The sequence below is a fragment of the Candoia aspera genome, chromosome 4, assembly GCF_035149785.1.
Source record: "Candoia aspera isolate rCanAsp1 chromosome 4, rCanAsp1.hap2, whole genome shotgun sequence".
NCBI lineage: Eukaryota > Metazoa > Chordata > Lepidosauria > Squamata > Boidae > Candoia > Candoia aspera.
This window is the reverse complement of record NC_086156.1, coordinates 54,167,811-54,186,479: the sequence shown is the minus strand read 5'-3', so window position 1 is coordinate 54,186,479 and position 18,669 is coordinate 54,167,811. Positions and strand designations below refer to the sequence as shown.

At 37.2% G+C, this 18,669-nt stretch overlaps 1 protein-coding gene across 2 annotated transcripts in view; it reads right to left on the bottom strand.

Moving 5' to 3' along the window:
* Positions 1-18,669, bottom strand: part of SUGCT (succinyl-CoA:glutarate-CoA transferase) — a 634,652-nt gene that overhangs the window by 365,339 nt on the left and 250,644 nt on the right. For both annotated transcript variants that reach the window (XR_010067980.1, XM_063304166.1), the window contains exon 13: positions 3,730-3,793. Coding sequence is in view for 1 of the 2 variants with exons in the window: in XM_063304166.1 (XP_063160236.1) it covers positions 3,730-3,793 (64 nt within the window). In the remaining variant the exon portion in view is untranslated. The remainder of the gene's footprint in view (positions 1-3,729; positions 3,794-18,669) is intronic.

The following is an 18,669-nucleotide window of genomic DNA, read 5'->3' as shown; positions in this document are numbered from 1 at the left end:
CAGAATGCCTTAAATATCTGCTGCTACAGAGAGGGGTTGGGGGAGAGTGGGAAATTTATTACAGTCATAGAACAAAAGGAAAAACCCACCAATGTAACATAACCATTAACAATTACAGCTCATAGAAGGGCTGAGTTTACACGCAGTGTAACAAAACCAAGCCAACACTTAAGGACACGGAATTGTCATTGTTGTCTAATAAGTAATGTAAGTAAAATGAATCAGAATGCTCTGGGAATTAGAAAGGAGAAGGAAAATCAACTGCAAATAAGAGTTCCTGTAAAACTGGCAGGTTAACAAAACATGGGCTGTAGTTTCTATCATACCTGCATCTCAGGGACACTGTTGTTTAGCAAAGGGGATTTTCCTATATTTCCCTTCCAATGTTGCTGTAGGGAGAGTGTTAAAACCAGCCAAGGATATGGCTCTTCTAAATTTCAGTGATCTTGTCCAAGTAACCGGCTGATTTAAAATTTGGAAACCGGTTGTTAATAAATACATCACAGGCGTAATCCAAGTGGCCGTCTACATCTAGAATCCTTTGTTTTGAAACTCAGTTGGCCTGCTCTAACCCCAGTGGCAAGCTGAGCAATATTGGAAGAGAGCCCTCTGAGATCATACGGCTGGCCACCATGTGATGCAGAATGCAGCGTTCAAGAGGGTCATGGGCTGATCCAGCAGGGCTCTTTTGTGTTCCAGGTCCCACAGGAATCAGTGGGGCTTTCTTCTAAAGTAACTAAAGCTTGCATTGTCTTCAACTGCAGCCATTTATAACATACTGTAGCCATCTAGCTTAGATATTACAAGATTACAAACATATTTCTGATTAATTGGATTCTACTTAAAGGACAAGAATAGTACACCACCTCCCTCAAAAGATTTAAAACAGAACTTCTGCCTGTTAATATATCTTCCTGGGAGAGACCTATTCCTCTTAGCAGTGCTATCTTCTTTTCCTTCTCTTCCCTTCCTGCTTTCCTTCCCTTAGTGGGCTTAAACTAGTAATGTAACTTGATTACAGAACAAAAGCTAGTAGAAGGTGAGACACTTTAGGAGTTCATTGTTTCCTCACTTCTGCTCTGCATTACGTATTAACTTTCTGTATCTCTCTAAATCATCTCACAAAGTTACAATACATAAACAAAACTACTATTTTCAAGAGACTTCCTTTCTTCCTATAGAAGGGGGAAAATATTGTCCTTCTGATTCAGCCATTTTTTACCGTTTCATACAAACACATAAGGCCACAATTTATGTAAGGCTCAAGGTAAACCTAAAACAAACACAGATGTCCAAATCTACATTGCTCCCCCACCCCCCATTAGTCCAACTGACTGCAGGGTAAGCAATTAACTTCAAAGGGATTACTGTAGAATACGTGATTTGAGGACTGCCATTCATAGATGGTTTAACAGAAACATTTGTAAAAACAAAAATGAACTTTTCATCAAACCTATGCTTAAGACTGTTTTTTCAAGATAAGGGTGCCCATTCTTTATCCAAGGGAGCCCATTCTTTATCCAAGCCAAGAAGTCAGATGTGAAGGCATCTTCACTCTTGTCCCCAGAAATCAGAGACAGTAGATACAGAATACCATGCACTCAAATGAAAGGAAGGCTATGGAAGTAATACAACTACTTTAATGTCCTTCTGATGCTTTACATACAGCATTCTCCTGATGCTTTCAGGGAGTGCAAAGCTTATTAGCCTTCCATGCAGAGTTCCAGTCATTTCAAACACAGACCCCTTTCAAATCACCAACAACTGTCCATGTTACCATGGGTCACCCAGGATAATCAAAGCATACAGAAGGTCCCTTTACTTGGAGCTTTGCTCATTCAGAAACAGCCAAGCCCTGAATAGTAGGAACACTCTAATGGGGATCACTGTTACTATCTGCATACCTTAGCTTACATTCTCTTTAAAGTGATCTTTGGGTAAAAATAATTGATAACTGACCTTAACACTAATTGCCACGGTGACTAATATAACCAAGATCTGGATGGGCACTGTGGAATGTGTGCCCCTTTTGGAGATGTGCCCACCTGGGTTTCAAATGTAGCACCAGCTGTCATCCCAGGAAAGAGCTGATGGAGTGGCTCCTGTCATTTGGAAGAACTTTGCTTTCAGAGGTACTGCTCTGTGAGAAGTTATTTGTGAGGTGGTATCTAGGGAGCAGATTGGAGCATTGCTGCTGTACCATCATGCACCCATCATGCACCCACCCATGTACAGCCTCTCTGCCAGAATGCAATTCAACACCGTAGATAGGGTGTGGAGCATCATGGCAACAATGAACCTAATCCAGATTGTCAAAAGCACAATACATTGGAGGAAGTCTAGCGGCATAGCTGACAGAGCATGTATTAAGGACTATATTGTGGTGATACCTATTGTTCTGCTCTTATTTCATCTGTGGATTGCTAGCCACTGTTTAGGGTGACCCAGCCCTTATTAGAGCCAGATGGGCTGGAGGGACAAATTAACAGTCACTGTGAGGATTATTCTAGGCCTCTGATGGATAAAATTGTTTGAATTTGCTCTAATTCTGGCTGTGCAGATCCTGTTGGGGTGACTGAGGTGAGGTTGGCTTGGTTATCTGGGAAGAGTTCAAGCCTGTGGCTTCTGAGGAACTGGAAATAATTATTTGAGCTGTGGCCATGGCTGGCTTTGTATTAGGATGTGGTTGGGTCCAAGTAGTGGTGAAGTTATCTTTGAGTAAGGAAGTGGTCACACCTGCCCTTTATTGCTGGTGGTCTGTTCTCTCCTCAAGAAACCCTTGTTGGACCCAACCATTCTGGACAATGTTTGTCTGGTCTCCAACTTCATGGCTGGAGAGAAGCTTCAGGGTTGTGGAGGAAGCAGATTATCTGCACTCCTTTCAGTCAGGTTTCAGTATTAAGATGGCATTGCTCATGCTTCTTGGTGGCCTACAATGGGACAGGAATGGGGAGGGTGCCTTCATCCTGGTCTTTCATGATATCCTTCTGGAGAGGTCAAGGGATTGGGAGTGGGAGGCACAGTGTTGCAGTGGTTCTCCTTCAGGGCTGGTTCCAGTTGGTGATCATATTATGGAAAGATGTAGGCCTTTATTTTGTGGGCTGCCATGGGATTCAACACTCTCCCCTACATTGGTCAGCATGAGTTCTTTGACAAGATCAATTAACTGTTTTGAAAGAGAACTGCATTTAGGATGGGAAACTCATTTTTTTGTAGAATACGGAATGAATCCAATTTTACATCCCACTCAGTATTGTTTGTACTGTCTGTGTTTGTAAACACATACAAGATGGCAGTCCAGCAGCTCATTTGAAGGGATGGGGCTTTGATTGCACTGTTGTGACTTCTATCTTGCCTGTTTTGACACAACAACACCTCCACCCCCAGCAGATGCTGATGATGTCTCTGTTTTGAAGTCTGAGTGCTGGTTGGATACTTAACTTTGGAAATTACATACATAAACTGGGCTCATGCAATGTGCTTAATCATATATGTTAAAGACCCAGCAGCTTCATTCACTCACTATGCAAAACTTGCTAAGTTTAATCTTGGTGAAACTTGTTGTCACTTAGTGTATTGCAAGCCCAATCAGATTTGTTGATTCATAGTTTAATATATTGTGCAAACTCAGCCATGGAGTTTTGTGTATGTACAATTCTCATTGAAGCCCATGCATGAAGTACTTCCAAAAATGCTTTACTCTGATGAATCTTAAGGAAATATGCCAACCTGGAACAGTTATCTTCCCTACTGTTGGATGCTCCATCTCCATCATAAGTCCATTGTGCAGAACCTAAAACATAATAAATAAAAATAGCATAATGAGGATGATTTTAAAAACATCTTAGAGCCAATGATATAGAAAACCATAATTACAAAGATGAAGAATAATTCAGTATCAGTAAAGAAAGAGGAAAGAATGCATCTTATGGGGAGTAATTAGTTTTCCAATACTTTGAAGATGGATTACTTGATTCATCTACTATGTCCTTACTTCCAGAATATGAATAATGTAGCTCTAAACAACTGAACAGTAGAGGAACAGTTTGGTGTATTGGTTAAGGCATCAGACTAGAAAGTGGGAGACTGTGAGTTCTAGTCTTACCTTGGGCACAAAGCCAGCTGAGTGACTTTGGGCCAGTCACTCTCTCTCAACCCTGGGAAGCAGGCAATGTCAAACCACTTCCAAAATCTTGCCCAGAAAACTGCAGGGACTTGTCCAAGCAGTTGCCAGGACTCAAGATTGACTCAAAGGTGTGCGTGCGCGCACACACACACACACACACAAAACAACTGAAGAATTCTGAAGTGTTTGCATTGTGTAAGCAGTTTTCCTCTTAGTTTTGTATAGCATTAATTATATTTAACAAATATGAATCCTGTATTTAGTTTTACATACCTGAGTAAAAAGCTCTAAACCTGTTTTCTATTGCTATATTTCTTTTTTATTGTTTATACAGAACTTTCTTTTAAATGCCTTCTACTGGGCAAGAAAACATTCCCAAGAAATTAGTATCTATAAAAATTATAACCAGGCTAAAGAGAAAGCGACAGATATTTGAACTGTTGTTGTATTGGTGGATTATTATATTCCAGTGAAATATAATGGTTACAGGATTCTGGAAGGAAAGCATTTCAAATTTCTCAACCAGTTATTTCAAACATTTTTACGAAGAACATAAAATTGACTTAGCAGGGGTATAGTTTAGAGAAAGTGGGTGACTCTAACAAGACAGACCACAAGATATTTGTTATTTCCCCAAAACTCACATATTCCAAGATTCAAACAGCCACATATCTGTGTTTTGCCAATTCATGACTTCCCTGAACAGCTGATTTGCATTCCTGTATTGAATGCCAAACTAGGCTGGGGCTGACCTTTAATAAAATAACAAATTGGCATTTTTTTGTGCCATGGAGAAACAACTGCCCCCTTTAGATCCTGTCCATATCGCAAATAATGTTATAGGTAATTCAACTGACTAGCATATGTTCCAGATATGCATGGGACAGATGTAAATCTTTTTTATTTACAAGCAAAAGGAGATGAGACAATGACTGGCCTCTTCAATAACATTGCTACAGCATACTAGAAAAAATTCAGGCTGTGCAGTGATCCAGATCTGAAGGAGAAAAGGCAATTCAGAGCTTGCTTGGATGCATACAGAGCATGTGCTTCCATTTCTTTAAAGACTTTGTATCTTTTCTTAGGCTCATGTGCTCCAAATACTTCAGATCTGAATTACTACCCATCCCTATAAAACCATATAACAGTACAATGAACCCTGCATATGCATTCCTTTTTCACTTCAAGAACCATTTCAGCAATCTCTCTAGTTTCATACTAAAATATTAAACAGCTGTCAGACAGATGTTCCACTGCATCAAACATACACATATTCTAATGATTGCTAGATAAATATGTTTCCATTGGTTTATTATTACCTGTAGCTGAGAAAAAACTGTGATTTTCATCAAGCCAACTTCTGAATTTAAAAAAATCTAATCAGCTCCCCATTATTCTGTACTCAGATGAAATATTTTCTCACTTTATTCTGAAATTTTCATTGCTGATATTAATGTTCTCCTTTCTTCGTGAAATACTGCTTTTACTATGTTCTAAATGGAATCCATTTTTGTTCAAACTATTATTAAACTAAAACTTTGTCTGGCATCTATATAAAGAATTCAGTTTGTTTTTACTGATATACAGTACACTTTTCTCTTCTTGTTTACTATTGCATGTTTTACTTTTATTTGCCCAAAATATATGGAGTTTCAAGAATTAATAGATCATTGACTATAGCTGTATAGAAATACCAGCAATTAATTATTTTAAACATTACATTCATGAAATCACTCTTTTTCCACCTAGGACTTCAAACTATTTAAATATAAACTCATCTCATTGGATGCCTGAATTTCTTGCCAAACTATTGGGTGATATTTCTCCTACTCCTTCTCAAAAGATAAATTAAGTATGAAAAGAAATAATGTGAAACAGCATCTCATTTACTGCTGCACTTGACTACTTATTATCATGCATTACTTTGATGCAATTGCTTCTAGATGAGCTGGCAGGACTTTTTCAGTTAGTCATATCTATCAGTCTATATAAATTATTCCCAAAAGGAATCATTTTCCAGTCAAGTTCGTTTAATTTAGTTTTTAAGTATTTCTTCCATAGCAGTCTTGAAATAACATTTTTATGTAGTCTACTTCTATAGTGCCCTAGCAATATTTGGAAATGAGCAAGGATAAAAAGTATGTCTGAAAATAAAACAACAGCTGTGTAATAAAACATAGAAGTTTTTAATAAACACTTTTATTTAAACATTTCAGCCACAAGCGTCTGGTAGTAGAAACAATCACTATACAAATCCTTATGTGAATTACATACCCATGTGTAATTTGTGTCAGTCATGTTATTATGTGGATGTCATAGTTGTTTGCCACCCAGGGTCCCTTTTGGTAGGTGAGAGGCTATATACAGAGAAATAAGTAACTGATGCATGACGTCACTTGCCCTCCTGCTTTTTATACCACCTTTCTTCCAAGGTGTATCTGTGGTACACATGGCTCTTTTTGCATTCATATTTGGGTGAAGTCACTATGAGTGAGAGGGAGTCTGGTCCCTCTTTATCCATGGCCAAGGCTACAACTGTATGCCACACTAATTTGAACAAAAGGAAGTGTTCATTTGAGACTGCAATACATTGGCACTATATATCTGAATAATGCAGGAATCTGTTGTATCTTTCATGACTTTTTTTTTATACATTCACAGACACCTAATATATTAAGTAAGGCATTCTGGACCTTCTTGGATTTCAGATACAAAACTGCACCAGAGTTGCAGATGACTGACATAGAGGAGAGGAAAGGTGCTATTAAGCCAGAGTTCTCAATGTGATGCCCTGTCAGTCAAAGTCTGTAAGTCACGCAAATGAACTCTGAGGGGTGCAGAGCTAGCTGCCACCCCATTTCCTGATTTTTGTATGCATAATGACTATTCAAGTATGTTTCAAATCTAAAAAAAAATTCTAATATATTTAAGACTCTTCCCAAGTGACATTGCATGCTTTCTTGGTTTCTGGTCTTTTTCCCCAAGCAAAGAGGTCAGTAATTAATTTATAGCAAGTAATACATTTCCTAATGTTTATAGGCAATCTACTCTATACAATAATTATTTCTGTCAGCCTTACATTTTGTTTAAGTAAAGTACAAAGAGAAAATTTATATGTTTTACCATTCATGTTAACAACTGTTTCATCATGACAAAGTTAAGGACTGTATGGTTAAAAGAGCACTACATTTGGTATTAGGACCAAAGGAAGCTCACTTTAGAGAGGGAGGAAACATATTGTTTAAAGTTGTCATTTTCTTTGTCTTTGCAAAATCAATTTTCTTCAAAAACAACTATCAGAAAAGAATTGATCTGTGTATTAACACTAGTGTATGATTACTGGGTAATGTTCTTTCACTTGGGATTGTTCATTTTATAGTTCTGGTACAGACATATGCAGGAATATGATAATATCTCTTAAGGATACACTTGGATCAGTGATTAATTGTAGTCTGATGTTTTTTAAAAAATATTTAACAACCCTAACATACAAGGAAACCCATTTTTATTTTTTTCTGCCGGATGAATTTATTATGCTTTATAGAGAATGTGCTATGTGTATAACAGTGGATGCAGATTAAGAGGTTGTACTTTATTCATGACTAGCAAATCAGAGTTCAAAAAGAGTAAGGCTTGACTGTTTGACTCTATATAGTTAAGCTTTTGAGAAGCCAGGTGTGTTTCTCAAGAAATCATGGCATGATGCTCATTTTTAAAAGCTAGATTTTCAAATGCTATATTTGTTAATATACAGCTGGTTTTATATGAATTAAAATAGGAAAAATGTAATGATTTTGCTAAAGCTTAACTCAAGTAATACTATGACCATGGGAGATCAAAGTTGCAGTGTTTAATAGGGCTGTGCAGTGCTTTGGATTGAAGAAAAAAAAAACCAAAACCAAAAACCAAAACCAAAAGATACTGCTTTGGGGAGTGTGTGGATATTCACATAGCACCTCTCTGGAACTCCTTAACTCAAAAGCATCTTTTCCTGGGCTCAACACTGGGGGTGTAGAGGGAGGCTACAGGATCATAAGAAATGATGCAGCTGCTTTAATCTGCATGAAGAGAATTTCAAAAGCACCCCTAATGAATGCAGGCAGTGATCCTGTTAATCCACTGGATCCATTTAATCCAATATTGTCTACTCTATTTGGCAATAGCGTTCAAAGGCCTTGGGCAAAAGTCTTGCTCAGCGAAAGTTAATTGATTCTTTTAACTGAAAATTCCACACAATGGATATAGGACTTCCTAAATATATAGTCTGTATTCTCCATGCACATTGATAATTGTAAAGTTATTGGGTTTACAACAGATTTTCCACTATTGTTCAAAGATGAGCAGGTGAAATTTCATTTCAGTAGTAGCTACCCTCCTAGATGTTTTTTGTTCATTTTTTATAATTAGTCCATTTATGGGTTTGGTCAAAGAATGTTATTCTCATTTAAATATATTAATGCTCTGAAAAAAAACATCCATCCAAGCTACAACACAGAAGTCTAAAGCCTTTTCCCTTTGCATAGAATAAGCCTGGCTGAAAATCTGCTATTATAAATTTCTGTTGTGTATGTATATTGTAAGTACATTTTCAATAAACACACCATCCTTCAAAGTAATGCAAATCTCAATAGTCTCCTGAACATGTATCAACTTAATGCCTAACCTAATAAATAAAAGGACCAAAAGCAATAGGATGGTATTATTAGTATTCATATTTCACTGAATCTTGCAGTCGATAGAGCCTTCATTTATTTTGCCATGCAAAATGTGTATGATCATGCTGCATATCATAATATGTTTCCATGAGACCTTCTTTAAGTACTCCATCTATCTCTACCTGCCAAGTAAGTGTGGTTTGTGTCTATATAATTTATAATTGCACTGAAGCTTGTTTATCAGTTTTAAGAAACCCATTATGCATGGTGCAGAAGGGAAGTCTAAAGAAACCTACGGAGGTATCACTGAATACAGTGATCACAGGCTGTAACTTTCAGGCAACATCAGATTTTATGAACTGTCATATACCTGAAAAGTCACAGCAGAAAGTCTTCAGACCAACTGAAGAGATTCCCTTTACTTCAATTGTATGTGGCCATAATACATAGTTAAATCACTTAGGTACCTTCATGGGAATAAGGGCCTTTTGACCATAGCTGTTCTTCATACTTACTTGCTTCTTTCTATTGTTCTGGCCCCAGTGCTTTGAGTAAACAGATAAGCCCTGTCTTCTTCAACTTATATTGTATTTTGTTTTCATTTTTCTAAAGCAGAAGTGTAACATTCTTACAAACTATAAACATATTTGAAAAATAATAAAACATAATTATTCCTGTTAGGAGATGGCAATATATCATTTTGTCTACTTATATTTTATAATGATGAACTCAAGGGTATTAAGTCTTCATTAGTGATACAAACATTGAATTTAGCAGTTTGAATAGCATTCATCTTTCTAGATCAATCATCTGAAAAAAGTATCAGAAAAAAAGTACACTATTGAAAGCAGCATGCTAATGGTAGTTATATTTTAGAATAAAACAGCAGTATACTACTGTAATAAAAAGCTCAAAATCTGCTCAAGGAATAAAATACAGAATAATTTGTATTTTTAAAAAAAGGTTCTTGAGAAATTTACATTATCAGTTAAAAAACCTAGAGGAAGTTGGACTCAAAGTCTCAGTATATTAGTTTGTTATGAATGTAACTAATTATTCATTTTACTACCCTCTGGTAGAAACAACACACTTTTATTAACATGTTTTTTAGCTTGAAAATATATAACAGTCTTTTCAAGGTGAATCTTTTGAATTTTTATTAATAATCACTGAACATGCTAAATTTATTGAAAATTATTGTCATTTCATTTTGAAAGCATTAAATCCGGTCTTAAAAGTAGAACTTGAATCCTGGATACTTCACTTCTAAATACTGTGAATACTAAACTGTTTTTGCAAATTCAACACTTGTAGATGTATGCCATTGATGAAGCTATTTAATTAATTTAAGTTTTTTAAAATTTGAATTGACATGGACGTACAGCAATTATGAAGGATCCTTTATTTGCTCACAAATGTTTATATGATGATGACAATGATGATGGTAGCTATAATAATTCATACTTAAATTTAACTGAATGAAATCACTACGTACATATAATTAGATCCAACTTCAATCATATACTTTGCCATTTTGAAAGCAGTTCATGAAATCAGAAAAATGTTGCAACAAAACAGTATATAATAGAAAAAACCCTGAATAAAATGGTCAATAACTACATTTATGTATGTATGTATGTATGTATGTATGTATGTAACTAAGCATTCATTCATTCATTCATTCTGGAATACGGTTTTTAGTGTGGTATGGCTGCTTTTGTGCTAGTGAGAGTCAGCAAATGGAGAGAGAAAAGGGGGAGAAGAAATTCAATTCTAGCCTTGAAGGGTAGCTGTGCTGTCACACAGGCTGATGAGCTGGCCTGGCTGCTAGCCAGGGCTGTTGTGGGGAGCTGTACCAGGGCTGTTGTGGGGAGACCAGCCCCATTGGCCCAGCCTGGTATATAGGTGTTATGGACTACAGCCCGTGGGGACACCCACCTCCTCAGTTGCTGGGGGACATGCTGCCGGTCTGACCCAAACTTGGAGAGGAAGAGAAGGAGAAGAGAGAAAAAGACTGTCTCAAACAGAGTGGCTGGAGAGTAAAGTCAGTTTCAGATCAGAAAGGGAGAAGAAAAGTCCATGGGTAGCTTCCCTAGAAGAAGAGAAGTGAAGTCAAAGAGAGATGACATTTTCACCCAAGGCCCAAAAAGGGAAGGAGGAAAACAGCTGTCCTTGATGAAGCCCTGGTCTCTGGGGAAGGTGGGCAGAAGTCCTTGACAGAAGTTCTGCCCCCAATGAAGGAGACACAGGTGGTTTGACTGAGCAGATCCAGGAAAAGAAGGCCATCGGCACCAAGCACACTAGCCATAAATCCCACACATTCCTTTCTTTTCACTCTCACTTGATAAACCCAGAAACGGGGGAGGGAGACAGAATGAAAGGTGAGGAGTTAGGAGTGAAGCAGTTAGCAGGAAAGCGAGAGGGGAACAGTCTCTGAGAAAGAGACTTAGGAGTAAACCTGACACCAGGTAAAAGCCAGGATTGTGTGGTATATACCTGTTGTAAATACTGGCTGTAAATAGTTTCACTGTATACAGTAAAAAAGTGTGAAAGCCTCTGCTATCTCGGTTCTCTGTGTCAGTTGCCATCTTTGCAAACCAAAATACACTTCCAGTTCTAAAAGAACGCAGTCACACTGTGACATTCATTCATTCATTTTATTAGACTACCCATTCACCTTTGTCTGGGATTCTTCTATGACTACTTAGAAAAATCATGCCCTGCCATCACCAAAATCTTGCTTCCCTTTCTTGTTTGGAAAATCAGAGTTTGGTTATGGCCATCTTCATAAGAAATTACTAGTTGATAAATATTATTCATTTGTAGTAGTTAGATGTTTGCAGAAAGACATGCCTTTCTCTATTTAATGAATAATATAAACATATAGAAATAGGTAGTTAAGTTTACAAGCTTTTAACTTGCAACAGTTGGAAAACATGTGATCTTGAATAACTGAGATTTAATCTATTTCGTCTCCCATATGGGACCACTCTATAGGAACATTACTGTGGGATCTATATTCATGTCTCACAGCATGATGTATTTTACATCTGAAAGCTCATATATTTTATTCAACTGTCCTAAACAATTCTTACTACTCTTCCAATCCATTTTTTCCTCAGTAGAAATAAAAAAAACTGTATAGGTCGTAAAGCCTGAAGTGCTACACTCAACCTACAAATTTGTCTATAGACATAAATGTTGAGGGTATAACAGGTTGATTCATGCAGAATTTTGCTGGTTACAATCTTTCCAAAAGTGAACATTACACACTGTTCCAAAAAAGCACTTTGTTGCAACAAATCTCTGTCAAAGGTCAATCACCACACCAGATACTTAACTCTTGCTAAAAAAACAACGTTATATTAACATAGAGACAATATCACTAATTTCAGTGAGATTAGGACCAAAATTGTCATGCCCCATTGCAGTTGCTATACTAGACCACAATAAACCCCAGCTATGGAAGAAATAAATATTTAAAAATTCCTGCACGAAGAATTTGACTTGTCACAAAGCAAATGAATTTAGCATAGGTTCACCATGTTTATTTTATTTATACCAATTAATTTATCATGAGATATAGCCAACAAAATGTCAGCAAGAATTCACATTATCAGGAAGACATGAAAATTATTCCAGAAGAGAGGAAGACAAAATTAAGAACACTCACTGTCAACTTGTTAATGGATGATGGCAGGAAGAACTGTAGTATTAGCTTGATAATTCAGGTTTTTCCTCTCCAGATATTGCCAAATTTCATTTTAATTTTTAAACTCAGTTATACTATATAAATAATATCCATACACACACACACACACACACACATACACACACACACATACATGTACATTTCTGTCAAGTGTTTGCATGAGGTAAAATTTCTTCTCTTAACATGTGATACTTTTCCTGGATTTTTAACCAGCTTTTAAGAAACAAAGCTTCACTGACACATTTAATACAACACTGGGAAATGCTGTTCTCACAAAGCATTTTTTAAAGACATTGGAGCAAAGCAAAATGGACTTAACCTGGCAAGAGCATAAATGATTTGGTGTAAAATGTAGTTGATATTTTGTTTCATTTTTTCCCTATACAGACAGAATTCATGTTCATGGCCTTGATTGAAAAGACAAAATTCCAGGCACTCATGTAAAATTACACTCAAAGATTTATGGAAAAAGGAAAAAAAAAGGGAATGTTTTATATATAGATTTCTGGTTAAGTGGCAAGAATAAGAGAAACTGCAGTTTAGATATATTTAATAGCTGTCAGCAACCAGGTAGAGAGGAAATATTTAGTTTGATGCATGAGAGTATAAGAAAGAGGTAGGGTAATACGTTGGAGTGGAAAAAGAATGAAATATCAGTAAATGCTTCCCTTTTCCATGATATATTAAGCATAGCACATTAGTCTCTTGTGGGCACATTTCTGAAAACCTTTTTTGCATTTAGTGTTTAGATGTAAATGAGGGAGAACCAAATTCTGCTCAGAATCCTCACACAGTTAGAAAAAAATGGGTTGGATTCATTCCATGGATTTCTTCTGTACCCAAGTTTATTTGAACAGTTGGCTGCACCATATTTTAAAGAAATTATGAGACTCTTTGCAGGAAATCCTGTTATAAGAGACTATCAGGCATGGTAGAGGTTTACGGATACATTAAGCTCTTGAGATGCTAGAACGGAATCTTAACTTATGGAAGTTTTTGAACTTGCTATCGCTACCTATAATAATAAAGAGCAGGATCCTTATATTACAGGATAATACAAAATGGGATAATAGGCAGACCCATTTCATTGTCCCTCATTCTTGACAGCATCCAACTTTCTGTAAAATTGGTCGACCAGAAGGATACAGGAATCCCTGGAGCACAAGGACTCCACAGTTCAACCCTGAGCTATGGATATTCTCTTCAATTGGTGCAAATTTAGGCCTCAGCTGTGGAGGAAACCTGTTTTGAAGACTCAAGTCATTGAAATGATTTTAGGGCCCAGAATATAGTAGTCAAGAGTATATATGGACAGAATTGGCATTTGGATCTACCATAATGTTTGTTTCTGTGTCTGTATTACTGTGGTATGTAGTGTTATTGTGGTTAGCAGCTGTTTTGCATTGGACAGGTGAAGATGGCAAGGATGGGCTTACTGTTCCAGGTATGTGAAAGTGAAATGTATTCAACTTAGTTCAATTTGATTTATTCATTTTAATCACTGCCTGCCTCCAAATTGACTCTGCATGACTCACCACATTAAATACACACACACACACACACACACACACACACACACAATTGGAATAAAAACCTTAAATGTGAAACAAGATGGTGAATCTGGCCAACAACAACAAAATATGTAACACCCCCCCAAGAAGGGGCTCCAACCACCCAAGCCTGGAGTTTGAGAGAAGAGCCAGGTCTTTAAGACCCTCTGGAACACCATCAGGGTGAGAGTCACCCAGATTTCAAGGGGAACCTCATTCCAGAAAGTAGGTGCCATGACAGAAAAGACATACTCCTAGGTCCCAATAGATGGCACTACTTAGTCGAAGGAACCCAGAACACACAAAATATAATTGTTAAGGTTGGGCTGAAAATGACTGATAACAAATTTAAGTGGTTTTAGTTAAAAAGTTTTAAAAAATAGTTTTTACTTCACAATCATCCTACTCCAATAACATCTACCATTCAGAACTGCCTGGTACTTTCCAACTGACTATTCCTTACGTTAAAAAGAAAGGAAAGAAATGGACTATTGCACAATGACTTGTGAACAGGAGTACTAGAAGGCATTTGTCCCGAAGTACCTATGGGCTTCCAGACAAATCTATGGCATACTTGCTTCCAAAAGAATGCTTAATGGGTTTACATTGATACTGCAACTTCATATACATGTTTGGAATCTTAGGAAGTCCAGTATAGGAGGAATAGTGAGATACAATTTTTCAGGGAAAAGAAGTACTATCTATCTGCTGCTGATTTAGCATAATGCAGACCTATCATATAGCATCTGCAATGTAATCAATGAAAATGAGTGCATGTTGATGATCATATGATATACATTTGACTCCCCAAGTAATGGCTAGCACAAATTCATCCTTCAAGCTCTGTAAATAGCAAATGCATCTTGAGAGATTAGGAAGAAAAAGAAAGATCCTGATCAAGATGTCAAATGGGTTTAGTTCCAAGGCTCAGGTAATATATATACAGGAGTGTTGTGACTATTTTTTAAACAAGTGACAACAGCTCAGACCTAGCTAGATAACCTGAAGCACCAGTCTCTTCCCTTAATTCAGTCTCGGGAAGCAAGCCAGAAATGTTAACAGTTCATTTCTCAGAAGGGGGAAAAAACATATCATTTTTGATGGATTGTAATTTGGAGAAATGCTATAACTGTATTTTGAAAATGTATATGTTTATACAGGGAAACAAAACATACACTAATACATCAGTCTCATGTTACTCCTCTGTGCTTGCAGTGACTTTCAACGGATGTTTTTTTTCCTTCATGTTAATTAATGCCAAAACTTTCAGATGAATTGAAAAGAAGACATAAAACCATATGTTATTACTGGAAAATTACAGTGTGTACCTGTTCTGTCTTTTCCCCATTTTAGCTGTATAACAATTTAAAATGTCCCCCCAAATCATCGTAACAATTTAACAATCCTTGCCTAATGAAGACAAGAAGCATGCATCTAAAAAAATGTGTAATGAAATTGACATTAATGCCTTTAGCAAGCAATTCAAGAAAATTCACTAAGGGGGAAGCAGAAACCTTTCACAAAATAAATAAAACCCATGAATCAAAAAGCACAGTACAGCTCATCCATTAATTTCAGTTATTAAAAATATAACTACAAAACAACCACCATGTCTTCAATTCTTACTGAAGCTAAATTCTCAAATACAAACCCCATTTAGATGATCATATCTCATCTTAATAATCAGAAAAAGGAATTACGCTTAGGCCCTCACTTCTTTTCTTTTGAGCTGGCAAACAAGACATAAAATGTCAGTTAACTAAGGTTTCCCTTTTTGTCCAGACTGGAACATTAGATGAGCTCTAAATAAGCTAAGATATTAAGCCAACTTTAACCATGGCTTTATGTCTTGCCTATATGGATAGGTCTGCAAGTAACAGAAAATATAATCAGTTTGGGACTAAGCAACTAATAAATGTATCCATGCAATGGGAAGAACTATATGCTGGACCACAAGGCTGCTTCATTTTTCAGTTTATTAAGACCAACTCTGTTCAAATTATCATTGCCTAACCACAACGGGAAAAGTCTTTTTGTTTGTTGATGTCGTGGATGAAACTGAGGAATTTTAACAGTAACAAAAATGTCTCTTCTAAGAGTGAGATCAGGACTTCTGTTGAAATGCTGGATGAAGATTGGATAGTTGAGTTGAAGAAATTAAAGGGAAAGATCGAGTTGCAAGTCATAAGTGAAATTGATCTTCTGATGGAACACCATGGAAAAGAAGGGGTTATTATGTAGGGAAGGTAGTTGGAGTTTTTGAGGGGGGCAGTTGAGCTGTTTGATTTTTTAAAGAAAAAAGCTATGTACGCATTGTGGGGATATGTAAATGCTCTGGTTTATTTTGAAGTGGGATAAGGGTTAAAGAATATTTATCTGGATTGCTTTTAGGGTTTGGCTGATTTCATTTATCTTTAATGATTTGGATTAAGATTTTTTTATTATTTATTGATTAATTATCCTGCCTTTATTATTTTACAAATAACTCAAGGTGGGGAACATACCTAATACTTGTACAGAATAGTAGGAAGGAAATAATTAAATAAAGGTTATATTTGGGGGGGGGGATTTGATTAGGAGGTTTATATTTTTTCTTTTCTTTTAATATAAGGGGAGGGAGCAACTGTATTTAGTGATTTTTATAATATGCCAATGGAATGATTTATAGAACTAATGTGATTTTGGTTTAATATAGAGTAAGGGATTGATTATGGAACATTGTTGTATATCCTTGCTGTTAAAAGTCACCTCTTTTTGTAATTTTGAAAATTTTTCTCTTGTGTTTCTACACTTTAGTTTTTTCTTTCTTTCTTTGTAGTTTTTTGTTTTTCTGTAGCTGTTACCTTTGCTTGAAACTTAATAAAATTCTTATATATATAGGAATACTTATATATATAAGAATACTATTCTTATATATATATACAGACTATACTGTTATTTGTACTGCTATATATGCTCGTGTATAGCCAAAGCATAGTAGGATAATTTTCTTTTAAAAGTTATCTTTCAGAGAATTCTGTTCTTGCTACCTTCCTTTTCCCCATGCCTATACCCGATTCCTACCCTCTACTAAAAATCAATTTCTACAGCTTTAGCCTAAAAACAAAAAAGCACATATACAACAAATCTTGTATATGAGAATTACAACAAAGTTGCTAAAAATACCACACAGTTTCCCATCATCAAAGTAAAACAAAACAAAACCCACTGTTACTTATGAAAATAATTAAAGACTTAACCTCTCTTTTTAAATTTAAAGTAAACCAAAAGCAAATTTAAAGCACCTTCATAACAATGGCAAATAGTTATAAGGCTTACTAGCAAAAATGTGACAAACACAAGATACGATATTTTACCATTACAAAATTTTATTTTATTTTGTAATGGTACATGCAGCATAATATACAACTTCAGCCTGAAAAATAACGTATCACAAACTTTGAACAGAACTTTAATGCTTTCCCTGAATTGATTAAATAGCAGATCAATGTATGCCATGAAATCTAATAAATTAAACATAAAGAAACTAAAGAAAGAAAAAGAGGCCATAAAATAATGAACTATGGCGAAGCAGCAAACCCAGGTTGCGAATCTGGCCTTGGCGGGGCAGCAGAACCAGGCGGTGCAGCAGACCTTGGAGGCCGGAAGAATCTGGCAGCGGTAGACTAACTTCAGCATCTCAGTTGGCCGGGGGCATTGGGCCAGCCTTGGCAATGTGGCTTGGGGCACAAGATGATGGACAAGAGACTGGAAAGTGAGAACATGGCGGACTGGGGGTTTGAGGCACCAATGAACTGCAGCACGACCAAGCAAGCCAGGCAGTCTCTGAGCAGGAGGACTGGTATAGTGCCACAAGGACTTGGAAGGTGGATTTGGTGGAGACTTAAAGACAGGACTTTAGGGGAGTGGCAGTCTGAGTGGCACAGCGGACCCTGGAGTTCTGTTAGGGCACTCAGATGTGGGAGCAGCCTAAGGCTTCTAATATTGCTTTGCCCAATTTTAGAACAACTGGATTTGAGAACAACTGGATTTGAGAACATCAGGATAGAGACTATAGCAAATTAACTGACCATCCCTTCCTAACCGTCCCAAGATATAATTAGGCTATTAGGGATCCCTAAATGGTGAATGGTGGGCCCCCTCAGGTGTGAGAGATGTGAGAGGGTGCCCAGGTTTGGATGGGTAGTGTGAGAACACTCACCTCCTTGAGTGAGAGGCAAGAGGTGAGGAGTAGTGGTTGGGTTGCCCCCCTGCTGACTAATGAGAGAAGCCAAGGGGGGGCAGAGTGTGTGAGTGTGGGCAGTGGTTGGGCTCTACTAGTGCCGAGAGTGTGAGCTGGTGCACTGGGGGGGCCCTCCATCACCCTGTGATTGAGTTGAAGTGTGGTTGTGTGAACGAATGGAGGGGTCCCTATTCTTAACCAGTGATCTCAGGAGTCCAGGAGTGGGGGCTAATGTATCTCGAGATTCTGGGGGTTGTAGGGTGGAACAGGTGATTGAGGTAGTGATGGGTAGGGGATGTTATGATGGGAGCCAGAGGCTGGGTCATCATAGAGCAAGAGGCCCCTGGTGCTTGTTACCTGGCGTGTTCTGGCCCTCTGTGCTCGAACCTGGGTCCTGGACAGCA